This window comes from Scyliorhinus canicula, chromosome 24, assembly GCF_902713615.1.
Source record: "Scyliorhinus canicula chromosome 24, sScyCan1.1, whole genome shotgun sequence".
In the NCBI taxonomy this organism is placed as follows: Eukaryota; Metazoa; Chordata; class Chondrichthyes; order Carcharhiniformes; family Scyliorhinidae; genus Scyliorhinus; species Scyliorhinus canicula.
Window position 1 is genome coordinate 7,590,761 of NC_052169.1, and position 19,374 is coordinate 7,610,134.

General features: G+C 49.9%; 1 protein-coding gene across 1 annotated transcript in view; it reads left to right on the forward strand.

The window, feature by feature from the left end:
• The window catches only part of ccdc33 (coiled-coil domain containing 33), a 302,969-nt gene that overhangs the window by 68,744 nt on the left and 214,851 nt on the right, over window positions 1-19,374 (forward strand). The window contains exon 3 of the mRNA XM_038784192.1: window positions 5,792-5,955. Within this exon, the coding sequence (XP_038640120.1) occupies window positions 5,792-5,955 (164 nt within the window). The remainder of the gene's footprint in view (window positions 1-5,791; window positions 5,956-19,374) is intronic.

Sequence of the window (19,374 nt, forward strand, 5' to 3'; positions counted from 1 at the left end):
ATTCCAGAGATTGGGACCTAAGTGGCTGAAGGCACAGCCACCAATGGGACTAGGAAGAGAATCAGGGATAGACAGGAATTGGAGGAATGCAGAGCTATTAGAGGGCGAGAGGAGATTGCAGAGATAGGCGACTGGACTCCCAGATGTGACTCCGTCCCACTGCCAGCGAGGACGGAGATTTGGCATCATTCGCTGGCCGCGGAATTCCCTACTCCCGCGCATGTCCATGGGAATCCCCATTGAAGCCACCCCACAACAGAGGGAAACCCCCAGGCAGGGGGGCACTGCCCGTGTGATCAGAGAATCCCGCCGCCAGCGAACGGCCGGAGAATTCCAGCTGGGAACCCAATGATTCTGGAAATATGGCTAGGATATGGGTGGCAGCCACCATCAGTCGCTAGTTGAGGGCCGTTCATAGATCCAAAAGATTCATTCTTCTAAATAATACCCCATGAAGAAAAGCTGGAAGAAATTCTCACTGCAAGGCGACCGAGACTCACTTGCGTCCAACACCTTGGCCTATGCCTTGTCTAGTGGGACTACTGGAATAGTTTTGGATTCCGCCTTTAAGGGAGCTTATATTTACATTGGAAGCAGCAGAGCAAAGGTCCATGGGATTGGTTTCTGGGAAGAGAGGCTGCCTAAACTGTGCCTCTATTCTCCGGAGTTTAAAAGAATGGGAGATGATCTCACTGAAACTGAAAGGGTTTGATAGGGTGGACATGGAGAGCTTTTTTCCGCTGGTCGGGGAATCTAGAACGCGGGGGGGCAGGGCGGGGAACAGTCTCTGGGTAAGGGACCAATCCTTTCGGACTGAGATGAGGAGAAATCTCTTCATTCAAATGGTTGTGAATCTCTGGAACGTTTCACCTCGGAGGAGTGTGGATGCTCCATCGCTGATAATATGAAGACTGGTGTTAAACAGATTTCTGGGCCGGGATTCTCCCCTACCCGGCAGGGCGGGGGGTCCCGGCGGGATGGAGTGACGTGAACCACTCCGGCGTCGGGCCGGTGGATTTCTCCGCACCTTGAGGGGCTAGGCCCGCGCCGGATGGTTGGCGCCCCGTCGGCCGGTGGGAAAGGCCTTTGGCGCCATGCCAGCCGGGGCCGAAGGGACTTCGCCGGCCGGCGGAAGTCTGCGCATGCGTCGGACGTCAGCGGCTGCTGACGTCATCCCCGTGCATGCGCAGGGGAGGGGGTCACCTCCGCGTCGGCCATCACGGAGGCTATGGCCAACACGGTAGGAAAAGAGTGCTCCCACGGCACAGGCCCGCCCGCCGATCGGTGGGCTCTGATCGCAGGCCAGGCCACCGTGGGGGCATCGCCCGGGGCCAGATCGGCCCGCACCCCCCCCCCCCCCAAGGACCCCGGAGCCCCCCTCGCGCCGCCTGGTCCCGCCGGTAAGGCAGGTGGTTTGATTCCCGCCGGCGGGAACTGCATAACAGCAGTGGGACTTCGGCCCATCGTGGGCCGGAGAATCGCCGGGGAGGGGGGGGCCTGCCGAAAGGCCCGATTCCCGCCCCCACCGAATCTCTAGTGCCGGACACTTCGGGAGACGGGCGGGGGGCGGAATTCATGCCGCCCCCCCCCCCGGCGATTCTCCGACCTGGCGGGGGGTCGGAGAATCCAGCCCCTGGTCTCTGAGGGAATGGAGCGATACGGGGAGCGGGCACGGAAGTGGATTTGATGCAGAAGATCCAATAAATGGTGAAGTAGACTCGATGGGCCGAATGGCTTGTGCCATTACGGTGAAGTCTAACGGAGTTTCTAAAAAGTTTAAATTTGTTGATGACTTTGGATTGACCAACATGTTGTCCCAACAGAGTAGAATCATATTTATGCCATTTAAGGAAAAAAAACTGTTGCATAGATTCAATCAAATTTTTCAACACTTGTTTTTGAAAAGTTATTACAACTTTTCAAAAACCCCTGTGAATCAGTTCTCTCTTATTTTTCTCATGGCAGGAATTACTGGAGTGTGAAAATAATGAGCATTTTCTAAAATTTACGCCAGTGAACATATTTTCTTTGAAGCAATGTCAATTTTGCTCCATTCCGTGCATCTATATTTTGGGAATATTGCCAAACAGGAAAAAGTTCTCTGGCCCATCCAGCCTTTGCATCATCATTTGTTTAAACCCCCCCCCCCCCCCCCCCGCCCCCCCGGATCCACCCCACCCATACCCTGCCCAAAACCATGTGGTCCTTCGGGGGGAGGCGTAGAAACAGGTTAAAAATCGAGGAGCAATTTTGGGGGCAAAGAGTTGAAAATCCGGGGAGTTCCTCTTTGACCCAGTCCACCAGCTTGAGGAAATCCAAACCAATCTCTTGGGAGATTACGTTCGCCCCAATAATTCTTTCTTTTTTTTAATAAATTTAGAGTACCCAATTATTTTTTCCAATTAAGGGGCAATTTAGCGTGGCCAATCCACCTACTCTGCACATTTTTGGGTTGTGGGGGCGAAACCCACGCAGACACGGGGAGAATGTGCAAACTCCACACAGACAGTGACCCAGAGCCGGGATCGAACCTGGGACCTCAGCGCCGTGAGGCGGTTGTGCTAACCACTAGGCCACCGCGCTGCCCCCGCCCCAATAATTCTATGCTCTACCTGAGGGGGGGGGGGGGGTCTTTGCCCCTCAGCCGAGACCTGCTCCAGCTCTTGTGTGAACGGACTCGGAGAGTCAGTGTCCATTGCAAACTTCCCTGGGGGGGGGGGGGAGCACCACTCGTGAACATGTAACCTGGACCCGGCCTTGCGCAACTTTAAATTCTGACCCCACTGAGCCCCCCCTCATCAATTTAACTGGAACAAAGCCTCTGTCAACTGCTGAAGTTTCTCGCTCAGCCTCCTTTCATGCGTTTGTTGGTGTAGTTGGAGCTCTCAGTAATCGCACTGGCAAGGGGCTGACCTAGAGGCTCCTATTATGCACGTGAATGTGGATTATTATTTTGCTTTTCTGCATGTTCGCTCAATAGCAACATGTTTCTGTGCATGAAGGTTATTATTAAGTAGTTCAGTCATAATTGAGACTGGCTCGAGGCATTTTAATGCACTCATCAGCGAGCTCTTTATGTAAGCGGATAATCGAAGCATCGGAGTCTGTGGTGTGTTTGGAATTTAAACAGGACGTTTTGAAATTTAGGGGCAAACCTGGCTTGGATTGGATGATGCTCTGGATGTTGTGTAACAGATCAGTGATCTGCAAAATGGTTTACAGCAACTCTGTGCATGAGAGGAGACTCTTTTTCCCATTTCATGGACTGTTTACTCTTTCCTGCTGTTACGGGCCAGGGTTTAGAGAATCCCAAAGTGTATCATGGAGTTCACCTGACCCACAACTTTTACTAGGTTGTGGTATGGGGAGCACACGGCCCACTCTACAGGTGTGGTACAGCAGAAATCGAAAAGTAATTTTTAAAGCAAAACAATGTTTATTCTATGAACTCAAGTTAATCTTATTAAAACATACAGTGAACATCTTAGCAACCATCAAATCAAATACAACCCCCAAAGAATACAACACTTAGTAATCCTTAATAACGTCCCAAACAACATCCAGAAGACAGAAGAAACTCCTTTTAACAGAAGCACATCAGGTTTACATTCACTACTGAAAACATTTATAATTCTGAATTCACCAAATGATCAAGAGATGGTCTTTCCATGGCAGAGAGATCAACAGTACACCTGCTCTGTCTGGCTTCAGCTCCAACACTGAAAACGAAACTAAAACACACCCTGCAGCAAACAGCCTAAAACAAAAGTAAAAAGCTGACAGACAGCCCAGCTCCACCCACACTCTGACACCACTGCAGTAACATGAGCCGCCAAACATTTCTTAAAGTGACATTCCCATGACACCGCTCCCTCCCATCCTCAGGAACTAGGGGGTGAATTCTCCTGCGGGGGGATTCTCCGTACCGACGACAGCGCTTCCCCGGCCACAGGCATCCGGGTGGGGTGGGGTGGCCGCAATGGGGTATCCCATTGGCCGGTGGTGGGAACGGAGAATCTCACTGCCACGGAACACGCGGCTGGGGGAAGCGACAATTCACCTCTACGTCTTGTGCTTGAAGTAGAGCTTCTGCCTAGACACTACTACCGGGGTGACCCGCTCTCCTGTGTTTGGGCAGGGGCTTACATGTGAATTAGCCATTCGTATGGAGTGTTTGAATAGTTAATGGTGGGGCTGGTATTTGATTGTTTTCCCTCGATGGAGAGTGGAGAGCTCTGTCTCAGACTTCATAGGAACCCTCTTGAATTCCCTCCGTATACCTCTCCGCCTCTCAAAAATCTATCTTCCCATTTAAGATGCTCCTTAAAAACCACCTCTTGGGCAGCACGGTGGCCTAGTGGTTAGCACAGCTGCCTCACGGCGCTGAGGTTCCAGGTTCGAATCCCGGCTCTGGGTCACTGTCCGTGTGGAGTTTGCACGTTCTCCCCGTGTCTGCGTGGGTTTCGCCCCCCACAACCCAAAAAAATGTGCAGGGTAGGTGGATTGGCCACGCTAAATTGCCCCTTAATTGGAAAAAATAATTGGGTAATCTAAATTTTAAAAAAAACCCACCTCTTTAGAATCATAGAATCCCAACAGTGCAGAAGGAGGCCACTCGGCCCATCGAGTCTACACTGACCCTCTGAAAGAGCATCCTACCTCGGCCCTGTAACCCTCATAACCCCACCTAACAGTTGGACGTTAAGGGACAATTTAGCGTGGCCAATCCGCCCAACCTGCACATCTTTGGACTGTGGGAGGAAACCGGAGTACCCGGAGGAAACCCACACAGACGCGCGGGAGAACATACAAACTTCACATGGACAGTCACCCAAGGCTGGAATTGGAACCTGGGTCCCTGGAGCTGTGAGACCGCAGTGCTAACCACTGTGCCGCCCCTTTTGATCACCTGACCTAACGTTTCCTGATATGTGTCTCGGTATCAAATTTTGTTTGACAATAATTCCTGTGAGGGAAAGAGTTGAAATAATCTCTTCCCCTTTCTGATTCCGTTGTGCTCCATTCTGACCCAGCGAGGAAGCAAAGGTTTATGCGGGCTCGAAGATTCCCCGGGAACCCGATTGACAAGTTCAGCAGGAGGGCTGTAATAATCTGGTTTAGGTCCACGAAACGGGTTGTTGCCCAACAGGGGACTTGCTCTTGAGTTTTAATGGTTCTTCTGTCCAAGCTGTGCCTTCTTGCCAGTCTTATCAGGGGCAGTTGAGGGAACTAAACTTTCCTGGCTCCGGGGTAGAATGGGCGGCATGGTGGCACAGTGGTTAGCACTGCTGCCTCACAGCGCCAGGGACTCGGGTTTGATTCGGGCTTTGGGTAACTCTGCATGTCTGCGTGGGTTTCCTCCGGGTGCTCCGGTTTCCTCCCACAGTCCAAAGATGTGGAGGTTAGGTGGATTGGCCGCGCTAAATTGCCCCTTAGTGTCCAAAGGTGGGCTGTTTATGTGCATTGGGCGTGATCAATGCACGGGGTTACAGAGATAGGGCAGGGGAGCTGACCTAGATAGGGGGCTCTTTCAGAGGGTTGGGACAGACGCGATGGGCTGAATGGCCTCCTTCTGTACTGTAGGATTCTATAGGGGGAATGGGATTGACTGTATTTCTCTACAGAGAGCTGGCATGGACTTGATAGGCTGAATGGCCTTCTAATATGTTGTAAGAAATTAGCCAGTGGCGGGGCAGTGATGGCTTCCCTGCCCAACCAAACCTGCCGAGATGTGGATCGAGAGGCCGTGTGTCTAATTCTGAAGGGACTAATGTTTTTCTCCTCGGCCTAGGTCATTGAAACACCTCCTGGAAGGACTGAACCCACGCTCACATCTCCAACCAACGACGAGCATGTTTCGAGACCTGGCAAGGAGTCTATTAGCATAATCCTGCATGGAGCAACTGACCTGCCAGCCCTCCGTGACGGTTCTGTGCCTCAACCCTTCGGGATTGCGTGAGTACCGAGCTCTTGGTGTTGCCGGATAGAGTGATGGGGAATGAATGAGTTTCAGTCAGTAACGGAGACGTGGTGAGTGGGCCCATGTATAACAGGGTTATGCTCTCTGACGGCTCCCCCTGCCTCCCTAAACGAGGACTTTCTGAGCCAAATTCCTAACGTACGTTCCCACTGCGTGGTTTCGCACCGGGACATGTATTGTAATGGGGCCTCCGGCAGCAGGGGGCGATGGTGGGGGAGAGCACCAAGCCAGGAAACCAGTCGGCCCCTGTGGGCCCCTCCCTGCAGGGAGCAGGGTCTTTGACAGGTTGAGGTTGGGGGTGTGGTGGGGGGGGGGGGGGGGGGGGGGGGGGGTTCAATCCCGGCCCTGGGTCACTGTCCGTGTGGAGTTTCCACATTCTCCCCCTGTCTGCGTGGGTCTCACCCCCAAAACCCCAAAGAGGTGCAGACTAGGTGGATTGGCCATGCTAAATTGCCCCTTAATAGGGCGGCATGCGGTGCAGTGGTTAGCACTGGGACTGCGGTGCTGAGGTCCTGGGTTCGATCCCAGCCCGAGGTCACTCACTGTCCGTGTGGAGTTTGCACATTCTCCCCGTGTCTGCGTGGGTTGCACCTCCACAACCCAAAAGATGTGCAGGTTGGGTGGACTGGCCGCGCTAAATTGCCCCTTAATTGGAAAAGAAAAATAATTGGCTCCCCTAAATTTACTTTAAAAAATGCCCTCAATTGCCGTAAAAAAAATAATGCAGTGCTTAAGAAATTTTTGAATGTGTGTATGTTTGTATGTGTGTGTGTTTGTATGTGTGTGTGTGAGTGTGCATGCACGCATGCATCTTGTGTGTTGTGGCACAGATATAAAGCAGTCTTGCAAAGGAGAAAGGCTAGAAGTCATTGAACTGCAGCCTGAAGTTTAGAGCCATTAGAATTGTCCTCCATTTAACTCCGTCAACTGCCAGTTAGTTGGGTTTGCCAATTAAAAAAAATATATAAATGGGCAGCACGGTAGCATGGTGGTTAGCATAAATGCTTCACAGCTCCAGGGTCCCAGGTTCGATTCCCGGCTGGGTCACTGTCTGTGTGGAGTCTGCATGTCCTCCCCGTGTGTGCGTGGGTTTCCTCCGGGTGCTCCGATTTCCTCCCACAGTCCAAAGATGTGCGGGTTAGGTGGATTGGCCATGCTAAATTGCCCATAGTGTAAGGTTAATGGGGGGATTGTTGGGTTACTGGTATAGGGTGGATACGTGGGTTTGAGTAGGGTGATCATTGCTCGGCACAACATCGAGGGCCGAAGGGCCTGTTCTGTGCTGTACTGTTCTATGTTCTAAATTTAGAGTACCCAATTCATTTTTTTTCCGATTAAGGGGCAATTTAGCATGGCCAATCCGCCTACCCTGCACATCTTTGGGTTGTGGGGGCGAAACCCACGCAGACAGGGGGAGAATGTGCAAACTCCACACGGACAGTGACCCAGGACCGGGATCGAACCTGGGACCTCGGCGCGGTGAGGCAGCAGTGCTAACCACTGCGGGTTTGCCAGTTTACTTTCGGGATGGGGTAGCAACTAGACATCACCACCGTGTGTCCCAGTTTATTGTGAGATTACTCACGAGCAACTCCATGGGTGAGACTCCAGTATTGCAAAAATACAATTTTACAGAAAGGCAAGGTTTGCATTCTCTGAAATACACAACAGAAAATATCAGCTTTGTACCTGTCACGCCGCAAGGTAAAATGTGAGGCCCTTTCTCAGACACAGTTTCTTTGAACTTAGAAAGGCTGTCCTGCCCCTGACATCGATCCTTCAAATGAACGTACCGTGTCTATGTAATAAAAAGCAGTGCTTTGTGCTTGAAGTTGCTGTTACGCTGGAAGTCACCTCTGATTTCCACATCGCAGAACTGGGTCAGTAAGCTCATAAACTACAGTAAAATACAGCCATTCATAAATCAAATGTCAGCATTAATATGCAATTACTTTATGGGAGCTTGGCATTCTGTGGGGTGGGATGGGTTGGCCAATATTGGCCTCTGCCTTGTTAAAATGGCTGGCATCTCTCCACATTTCTTCAGAGTATTGGTGATGCAAGGATTTATGAGTTATTTTGCATTAAACAGGAACTCAAAAGAGGCTTTCCAGCATTTGCAGTTTTTTATTGCATCAAACGGAAGGTTAATTACTTGAACTCCAGCCAATGTCAGGGTCCTGCTGCATGCTCTGTTCTTACTTGCTAACCTTGGACACGGTGAGACCCAAGGTGCTGGTCACCTCTAGGATTCGAGGTCTGGTCTTTTAATGTACCACAGAATCCCAACATTGCAGAAGGAGGCCATTTGGCCCATTGAGTCTGCACTGAAACTCCAAAAGAGCACCCTATTTAGGCCAACTCGCCCCGCTCTATCCCTGTAACCCCACCTATCCACCTATCCTGCGCATCCTGTTGCTCAATGTTCCCTATCTCTGTAATCTCCTCCAGCCTTACAGTCATAGAATCATAGAATTTACAGGGTAGAAGGAGGCCATTCGTCCCATCGAGTCTGCACTGGCCCTTGGACAGAGCACCCTACTTAAGCCCACGCCTCCACCCTTTCTCCGTAACCCAGTAACCCCACCTAACCTTTTGGACACTAAGGGACAACTTAGCATTGCCAACCCACCTAACCTGCACATCTTTGGACTGTGGGAAGAAACCGGAGCACCCAGAAGAAACCCACGCAGACGTGGGGAGAGCGTACAAACGCCACATAGATAGTCACCCGAGGCCGGAATCGACCCCGGGTCCCTGGCGCTGTGAGGCAGCGGTGATAACCACTGTGCCACCGTGCCGCCCTAATTTTAATGATCTTCCCTTTGAAGCCCATGCTTTAGCGGTCTGGGCCTTTGCTTTTGAATTTCCTCCCTAAACGTTTTCACTTCTCTCTCTCTCCTCAAAAAGTACATTTTTAACCACGCTCTTGGGCATCTGCCCTAATGTTGATTTGTAGGCCTTGGCACCAATGTGTATCTGACTAGACTCCTGCGACTTGCCCGAGAGTATTTGTTCCAATGTGAAATGCACAAGTTGTTGTTTTACCATCTTAAACTGAGGTCCTGCTCATTCACCTTGGTGCTTAAAATGGACTAATGGGGAACATTTATCCAATAGCCAGGCTTGGGCTGACAAGTGGCAAGTTACATTCACCCACACAAGTGCCAAGCAATGACCATCTCCCATAAGAGAGGATCTAACTATCGCCCCTTGACGTTCAACGGCATTAGCATCACTGAATCCCCCACAATCAACATCCTGTAGGTTACCATTGATCAGAAACTGACCTGGACTAGCCATATTAATACTGTGGCTACCAGGGCAGGTCAAAGGCTAGGAATCCTATGGTGAGTAACTCACCTCCTGAACCACTCCTCCCCACCCCCCCAAAAAGCCTGTCCACCATCTACAAGGTACAAATCAGGAGTGAGATGGAATTCTCTCCACTTGCCTGGATGAGTGAAGCTCAAGAAGCTCGACACCAACCAGGACAAAGCAGCCCCGCTTGATTGCTCCCCTCGCCACAAATATTCAAACCCTCCACCACCAATGAACAGTGGCAGCCGTGTGTACCATCTACAAGATACACTGCAGTAACCCACCAAGGCTCCTTAGGCAGCACCTTCCAAACCCATAGCCACTACCATCTAGAGCGACAAGAGCAGCAGATACCTGGGAACCCCACCAGCTGGAGGTTCCTCTCCAAGTCACTCACCACCCTGACTGGGAAATATATCGGCCGTTCCTTCACTGTCGCTGGGGTAACATCCTGGAACTCCCTCCCTAACAGCGCAGTGGGAGTACCTACACCTCAAGGACAGCAGCGGTTCAAGAAGGCAACTCACCACTACCTTCTGATGGGCAACAAGGGATGGGCAATAAATACTGGCCTAACCAGCGACGCCCACATCCCGTAAATAAATTTTTAAAAAGCTTGGCTAGGTGGGTATTGGGGGCATATTAGAAATTTGGGAATGTGTGTTGCAAACAGTCGAGGGTCTCTGCGGGTGTCAATCTGATCCCCAACCAATAGCGAAATATGAAACTATGCATTAATATAGGTTTATTCTGGAATGCAGTCTATTACTACCGGTGTCCCACCCTTCTCCCTTTATACTCCCCTGAGTAAGTTCAAATGAACAAATTGACATATTAACAAATTAAAGTAAGGTGATAGCTACTCAAAGGGGCATTGGAACAAAAGGCAAAAATCTCAAAGGAAACCTATCGAAGCAAAGCAAAATGTGGTTTGGGGGCTGATGAAGTACACTAGCCCCCATCGTGCCCACCAGTCATGGAGGGCCCATCTTCTTTATAATGTTTCGGCCTGATTTCGAACCGGAGATCTCTCGCATATAAAGTGGTAACCACTGCACTACAGACGCACTGTCCTGCCTTCTTTATATGTGCTCTGGGCACTTCATTATACAATGGCCAGACCCGTGTATCTTAACAATACAGTCAACACGCCATTAATAGTCTTGGCAAGGTAGGGACGACACACCTGGAAGAAGACATCAATGTAACCGATTACCTGGTCATTATCACATTGTTGTTTGTGGCAACTTGATCATTGCACAAACCTTGGCTACAGTATTGAGGGAGTGCTACATTGTCAGAGGTGTCGCCTTTTTCAGATAACACTGCATGGGACTCATCCGACTGGTGATGATTGTTCCCTGGTAGGTTTAGAACAGAGGTGAAGGGGCTGGTTTAGCACAGTGGGCTAAACAGCTGGCTTGTAAATGCAGAACAAAGTCAGCAGCACGGTTCAATTCCCGTACCGGCCTCCCCGAACAGCCCCTGGAATGTGGCGACTAGGGACTTTTCACAGTAACTTCATTGAAGCCTACTTGTGACAATAAGCGATTATTCTTATTCTTATTATTATTAAATGACAAATTCTCCGTCTCCCTATTCCTGTGGCTCAGGCAGATTTTCAAAATCCCGTCCTTAGTTTAAAAAAAATAAATTTTGAGTACCCAATTATTTTTTCCAATTAAGGGGCAATTTAGCGTGGCCAATCCACCTACTCTGCACATTTTTGGGTTGTGGGGGCGAAACCCACGCAGACACGGGGAGAATGTGCAAACTCCACATGGACAGTGACCCAGAGCCGGGATCGAACCTGGGACCTCGGAGCCGTGAGCGTCCTTAGTTTTTTAAGAATCACTAGCAACAGACTGGCTGGGCACTTACCTCTTTGTTGCTTATGGGATCTTGCTGTGTGCACAGTGGCTGCCACCTTTCCCTCACTGCTGAGTTTCCAAGTGATTCGTCAAGCAGATTGAGGTGTTTCAGATAGATGCTTTATAGAAACGCAGGCCCAGGGTGATGTTTTGTTATGCTCTTGATGTAGCATAAGCTGCTTCCTTGATGTGCACTCTGACAAAGGACGGTTCAGACTTGGAGATAGCTTTAACACATTTATAACTGTTAACGATGCTCCTACTTGGATTCGACTCTCCTGTTAATCCTTCTATAGCTACTCAGACTGACGAACCAGTCTGCTACAATCCACGTGGTGGGTGTGATGTTCAATCAACCCTGTGTCTGTACTCACTGAGTGTCTCCACTGGAAAGGGGAAGATCATGTGTGCTGTGTCCTTTTTATATGGGTTGGTGGAATGCCCTGCTGTGGTAGTGTCACCTCTGTGTGTATCGTGAATGCCCATTGGTCGTGTCCTATCTTACTGACCTATTGGATGTATGTCTGTGTGTCATGTCTCTGGTGCTCCCTCTAGTGTATATCTAGTCTATGTGTATTTACATTAACCCCTTGTGTACCTACAGTGATGCATATCACCACAGGTGGCACGCTGGTGCAGTGGTTCGCGCCGCTGCCTTACAGCGCTGAGGACCGGGTTCGATCCCGGCCCCGGGTCACTGTCCGCGTGGAGTTTGCACATTCTCCCCTATCTGCATGGGTGGCACCCACACAACTCAAAGACTTTAAAAAGAAATTTAGAGTACCCAATTCATTTTTTCCAATTAAGGGGCAATTTAGCATGTTCAATCCACCTACCTTGCACATCTTTGGGATGTGGGGGCGAAACCCACGCAGACACGGGGAGAATGTGCAAACTTCACACACGGACAGTGACCCAGAGCCGGGATCGAACCTGGGACCTCGGCGCCGTGAGACTGCAGTGCTAACCACTGTGCCACCGTGCTGCCCTCACACAACCCAAAGATGAGCAGGGTAGGTGGATTGGACATGCTAAATTGTCACCTTAATGGACAAAAAGAATTGGGTACTCTAAATGTATAAAAAAAAATAAACGCAGGCCCGTCTTTTCGATGAGGATAATTTAAAATTAACTGATGCCCTCAATTTGAAGAACAAACACGACATTTCAACCCAGGCGTAATTTAAAAAAAAAAATAAATTTAGAGTACCCAATTATTTTTTCCAATTAAGGGGCAATTTAGCGTGGCCAATCCACCTATCCTGCACATCTTTTTGGGCTGTGGGGGCGAAACCCACGCAGACACGGGAAGAATGTGCAAACTCCACACGGACAGTGACCCAGGGCCGGGATTCGAACCCGGGTCCTCAGCGCCGTAGGCAACAATGCTAACCAGTGTGCCACCGTGCTGCCCTCCCAGGCGTAATTTTGAAGAAATTGCTAATGCATCCTTGTGCCCAGTTAATGTGGGAGTTTTGTTCTCGGGCACAGAGAGAGACGCCCCTGGTTGGAATGCGATGAAATCAGTGCTTTGATGCAGGCTTGCCACCGATCATGAATTTTTAACAATGCACAAACTCTCATAAATCTTTTAGCGGTGTGGCTTTTTCTGAATGCAATCATTGCCTTCCCGAACAGGTGCCATAAAACATTACAAATCGCTGCCCCAGGGGGCAGCTTAGAAACAAAGAGAAGAGATAAGCTCTTCCCTATCGCTCTCAAGATAAATTTAATTGAACCAAGCAGTCCCTTTTTTTTAATAAACCTTATAATCCTTGGGTGTTGTGCAAAACAGGTAGAAAAATATGTGTGTATGTGAGGGTAGCGTTGCTGTGTGAAGTGGAAAGGTTGGCTCGGATGGTCTTGATTAGACAAATACATCCATTATTCATCCTGTGCGGTGGGGGTGGGGTGGGGTGGGGGGGGGGGGTGGCGGGGTGGAATCAGAGAACATATCTGTTATCGTAATTCATGCTCTGTTGACGAATGCTTCGTGGCTCCTTGACAATAGCAGGCCCACTGTCTAGATAATGTGAGATTGAATGGCTGACAGTAAGACTTGATGCACTCGGTCGAACAAAGCGTCTACAGAGGCTGGAAAGGGGTTGGTCCCGGGATGTCGAGACCCGCTTGCCTTTCAGGGAGGGCCCCGTTCAGCGTTTCAACCATTGCCGGCTCCACGCCAGGTGAAATTCAACCCCTTTTTAATTAAGACGTCAACCCCGATGCTGACTTTCGTGACTCGAGCTAAAGTCTCTGGCTGTTTAAAGTTTGCCGCCTGTGAGGTGAAGTATTTCTTTTGGCCGATAAATGGCAGGTGGAGTGAAACTTCAAGCGAAAGTGCCGAGCCAATTAACAATTCAACAAACCTTCGTCAATGGGCCTACGCTTGTCGAATGCGGGCATAGTCATAATCATGTAATCTGTTAATTATTTAACATAATCAGGGTAATGACCAAATTTATTCGGATGAAACCCAGGACTATTTGCATTTCCTTCCCAGCAGCTTTTCTTCCAATTGGCAGAATTGTCACGAATGGGGCAGCACGGTGGCCTAGTGGTTAGCACAACCGCCTCACGGCGCTGAGGTCCCAGGTTCGATCCCGGCTCTGGGTCACTGTCTGTGTGGAGTTTGCACATTCTCCCCGTGTCTGCGTGGGTTTCGCCCCCACAACCCAAAGATGTGCAGAGGAGGTGGATTGGCCACACTAAATTGCCCCTTAATTGGAAAAAATAATTGGGTAATCTAAATTTATAAAAAAAAAAGAATTGTCACGAATGCTTTTTCAATTCCAACATTTAAAATTACAGCTCCCTTTGTAAACAGTTACAATGGGAAATACCATTTAAATGGATCCATGCGAGGCGGTAGAATCCGTAGAATTCCTACACTGCAGAAGGAGGCCATTCGGCCCATCGAGTCTGCACCGTTCCTCTGAAAGAGCCGCCCATCAACCCCAACCTACTCCCGTAGCCCCAGTCAACCCGCACATCTTTGGGTTGTGGGAGGAAACTGGAGCGCCCGGAGGAAACCCACGCAGACACGGGGAGAAGGTGCAGACTCCGCCCAGGCAGTCACCCGAGGTCGGAATCGAACCCGGGTCCCTGACACTGTGAAGCAGCAGTGCTAACCCACCGTGCTGCGCTGGTAGTTGCAGACTCTGGCCACTAGCTGGTGCTGCAGCTATACAATAACCTGTAACCTCTCACACAGGGTGAGCAATGCCACAGGAGGTTTGTCAGTGTCAATTGTTTTATTGGTCCAATTTTCATTTGCATTCTCTCTTGGTTCTTCTGGCGTCTGGCCGTCCACCAGTACCTGGCTTGAGAGGCCTCTCTTTGTGTGCGAGCTTAGATGGTGAGTGCTGTTTGCCTATTCACACATGGGAGGCATCACACTTCAGTCTAATTCGATTCTCACTTAAGAGCCTTGTACCTGAATGTCAAATGTTACTTGTTCCTTCTCCTCTTGGCTTCATGTGGTGGGTCACATCTATGAAAAACCATAGCTCAGCTCAGGTGGCACAAGGCCACAGTTCTCTCCACCAAAGCTTCCCTACGTTAACAAACTGAGAAAATGCTTCCCTCTCTCTCATTGTCTCTGCTCACACATCTCTCCCTCTTGCACCCCACCTTTATCTTTCGTCTGCTCCGTCTCATTCTCCCTTTCTGTCCTGCCCCTTCCACTTTCGCCTTCTCTCTCTCTCTCACATTCGCTCTCCAAGGGGTGGCACGGTAGCACAGTGGTTAGCACAGTTGCTTCACAGCCCCTGGGCCCCAGGTTCGATTCCCGGCTTGGGTCACTGCCTGTGTGGAGTCCGCACGTTCTCCCCGTGTCTGCGTGGGTTTCCTCCACAGTCCAGTGATGTGCAAGTTAGGTGGATTGGCCATGCTAAATTGCCCCTTAGTGCCCAAAAAGGATAGGTGGGGCTGCTGGGTTATGGGAATGGGGTGGAGGTGTGGGTTTGGGTGGGGTGCTCTTTCCAAGGGCCGGTGCAGATGGACCGAATGGCCTCCTTCTGGACTGTAAATTCTATGATTCTATCTCTTCCCTCATTGTAATCCACTAACTACCCTTCCCTCCTCTCTGCCTCAGACCTCCTCCTCCCTATTCTATCCCTCTCTGTTCCTCAACCCCTCTCTTCCCCCTTCCTTCTCTCCTCACTCTCCTGCTCTTTCCCTCCATCCTCACTTTTTTCTTATTCCTATCTATCTCTCTCTTCTTCTCACCTCCTATATTTCCTCTCCTCCCGCCTCTCTCTCTCTCGGCCTCACTCTTCTCATTTGGTTTTCTCTTGCCCTTACTCCTTCCTTAAGTGCCCGACCGGGAAAATCGCAAAAGCCCCCCCCCCGATTACTCAAAAATACTTGTAAAATAGCCGCGGAACATGCAAAGCCAAGATAGCACGTTGACAGGGTAGCAGGACCCAGGCATGTCATAACTTTGACTGTGGGTGTAGCTATAACGTTCCATTACTCGGGATGTAAAGTTAAAGTGCATGGGATTGGGAGTAATATGTTGGCATGGATTGAGAATTGGTTAGCGGACAGGAAACAAAGAGTAGGAATAAATGGGCCTTTTTTTTGAAGTGGCTGGCAACGACTAATGGGGTCCCGCAGGGATCAGTGATTGGGCCCCAGCTATTCACAGTATGCATCAATGATTTGGATGAGGGAATCCAAAGCAATATTTGCAAGTTTGCTGATGACGCAAAACCTGGTGGGAATGTGCGCGGTCAGGATGATGTTAAGAGGCTTCAAGGTGATTTAGACAAGTGGGCAAATATGTGGCAGATGCAGTATGAGGTGGACAGATGTGAAGTTTTTTTTTTATAAATTTAGAGTACCCAATTATTTTTTCCAATTAAGGGGCAATTTAGCGTGGCCAATCCACCTACTCTGCACATTTTTGGGTTGTGGGGGCGAAACCCACGCAGACACGGGGAGAATGTGCAAACTCCACACGGACAGTGACCCAGAGCCGGAATCGAACCTGGGACCTCGGTGCCGTGAGGCGGTTGTGCTAACCACTAGGCCACCGTGCTGCCCTGACAGATGTGAGGTTCTCCACTTTGGTTGGTGGAACAGCATGGCAGAGTACTATTGAAATGGCCTTCGATTGGGAAATGTTGATGTATAAAGGAACTTGGGTGTCCTAGTATACCCGTCACTGAAAGCAAACATTCAGGTGCATCAAGTTAGGAGGCAAATGGTACCTTGGCCTTCATTGCAAGAGGACTTGAGTACAGGAGCGAGGATGTCGTCTTGCAGCTGTACAGGGCCTTGGTGAGACCACACCCAGAGTGTTGTGTGCATTTTTGGTCTCCTTATCTAAGAGGGAGTGCAGCGAAGGTTCACCAGTGATTCCTGGGATGGCAGGATTGTCGGCTGAGGAGAGATTGGGTCGGCTGGGACTGTATTCACTGGAGTTAAGAACATAGAACATAGAACGATACAGCGCAGTACAGGCCCTTCGGCCCTCGATGTTGCACCGACATGGAAAAAAACCCAAAAAACTAAAGGCCATCTAACCTACACTATGCCCTTATCATCCATATGCTTATCCAATAAACTTTTAAATGCCCTCAATGTTGGCGAGTTCACTACTGTTGCAGGTAGGGCATTCCACGGCCTCACCACTCTTTGCGTAAAAAACCCACCTCTGACCTCTGTCCTATATCTATTACCCCTCAATTTAAGGCTATGTCCCCTCGTGCTAGCCACATCCCCCCGAGAGGGCAGGCGGGGCCTGGGCTGAATGCCTCTTTCAAGCTGCTCTCGCTGTCCACCCTATCTAACCCTCTGATCATTTTGTATGCCCCAATTAAGTCACCTCTCAACCTTCTTCTCTCTAACGAAAACAACCTCAAGTCCTTCAGCCTTTCCTCATAAGATTTTCCCTCCATACCAGGCAACATCCTGGTAAATCTCCTCTGCACCCGTTCCAAAGCTTCCACGTCCTTCCCATAATGCAGTGATCAGAACTGTACGCAATTAAGAATGAGAGGGGATCTCATTGAAAGGTATAAAATTCGGACAGGGTTGGTTTCAGGGATGTTGTTTCCTCTGGCTTGGGGAGGAAGGGGTGGAGTCTAGAACAAGGTGTCACAGCCTCAGGATACGGGATGGGCCAATGAAGACTGAGATGAGGGGAAACTTCTTCACTCAGAGGGCGGTGAAGCTGTGGAATTCTCCACTACAGGAGGCAAATCACTTTATCGCAAAAGGAATATTGGAGAAGGCATTGCTGACAGCAGCAGTGGGTTGAACAATTATAGAATGAGATGTGAATTCGGAAGAACGGCGGCAGGGTAGCACAATGGTCAGCACTGTTACTTCACAGCTCCAGGGTCCCAGGTTCGATTCCGGCTTGGGTCACTGTCTGTGCGGAGTCTGCACATCTCCCCGTTTGTGCGTGTGTTTCCTCCGGGTGCTCCGATTTCCTCCTCCGGTCCAAAGACGTGCAGGTTAGGTGGATTGGCCGTGATAAATTTCCATTAGTGTCCAAAAAGGTTAGCTGGAGTTACGGGGATAGGGTGGAGGTGTGGGCTCGAGTAGGGTGCTTTTTTCCAAGGTTTGATGCAGATTCGATGGGCCGAATGGCTTCCTTCTGCACTGCAAATTCTATGGTAAGAAGTGAGGAGTCATTTTCCAGCAGGTTCCAGGTCCGTGGACTGCTTCCGCCTACAGAAAAAGTGAACATTCCTGGCACTTTTCATGTGGTGCCTTTCGAGTCTTTCAAGACAAAGGTTATTTTTTTCTTGAAGAATGGCGACAGGTTACTTTAAACACAAAAGTCAAATTAATCAGAATGGCTGCAATCCAATTTCAAATGTCATCCAGACTCATAATGCCAGGTGCATCGTTACCTTGTGAACTGAAATATTTTACAAAGCGCACAGACTAGCCATAAACCCATCCAACACCACCTTTTATATTCACAATACCACGCTTGAGCGCCCTCTTTTAACATCCTATTATGCAGCCTTAGGCATGGTGTAACCTGCTGCCGATTATGCTTGTAATATGTTGCGAGTCCGTTTTAAAAGAACATAGAGCATTACAGCGCAGTACAGGCCCTTCGGCCCTCGATGTTGCGCCGACCTGTGAAACCCCTCTAAAGCCCATCTACACTATTCCCTTATTGTCCATATGTCTATCCAATGACCATTTGAATGCCCTTAGTGTTGGCGAGTCCACTACTGTTGCAGGCAGGGCATTCCACGCCCGTACTACTCTCTGAGTAAAGAATCGACCTCTGACATCTGTCCTGTATCTATCTCCCTTCAATTTAAAGCTATGTCCCCTCGTGCTGGACATCTCCATCCGAGGAAAAAGGCTCTCACTGTCCACCCTATCTAATCCTCTGATCATCATGCCTCTATTAAGAAGTGAAAAGTTGCCTGTGGTTCTGTGCCTGTTCCAATGGGGTTAACACAGCACCGGCCAATATAGGAGAACTGGTTTCCTGACCTGCTGTGAGGGGCCCTTGTCCCCAGTCCTCAGTACTGTAAACTGGGGCAGCACGGTGGCACAATGGTTAGCACTGCTGCCTCACGGCGCCGAGGTCCCAGGTTCGATCCCGGCCCTGGGTCACTGTCCGTGTGGAGTTTGCACGTTCTCCCCGTGTTTGCGTGGGTTTCACCCCCACAACCCAAAGATTTGCAGGTTAGGTGGATTGGCCGCACTAAATTGCCCCTTAATTGGAAAAATGCATTGAGTACTCTAAATTTATTTTAAAAAAAGAACTGTGCCCCCGATTCGCAAAGTTGTGGGTTTAAGTCCCCCGACCCCAACCTCCTCTCGACGAGATCACAAAATCCAGATTGAGACACCAGTGTCGTGCTGAGGGAGTGCTGTACTGTCAGCGAGTGCTGCAGCTTGAAAGAGGCATTCAGCCCAGGCCCCGCCTGCCCTCTCGGGGGGATTGCAAAAAATCCCAAGGATTTCGGCGGCACGGTAGCACAGCGGCTAGCACTGTTGCTTCACAGCGCCAGGGTCCCAGGTTCAATTCACGGTTAGGGTCACTGTCTGCGGAGTCTGCACGTTCTCCCCGTGTCTGCGCGGGTTTCCTCCGGGTGCTCCGGTTTCCTCCCACAAGTCCCGAAAGACGTGCTGTTAGGTGAATTGGACATCATGAATTCCTCAGTGTACCCGAACAGGCGCCGGAATGTGGTGACTAGGGGATTTCCACAGTAACTT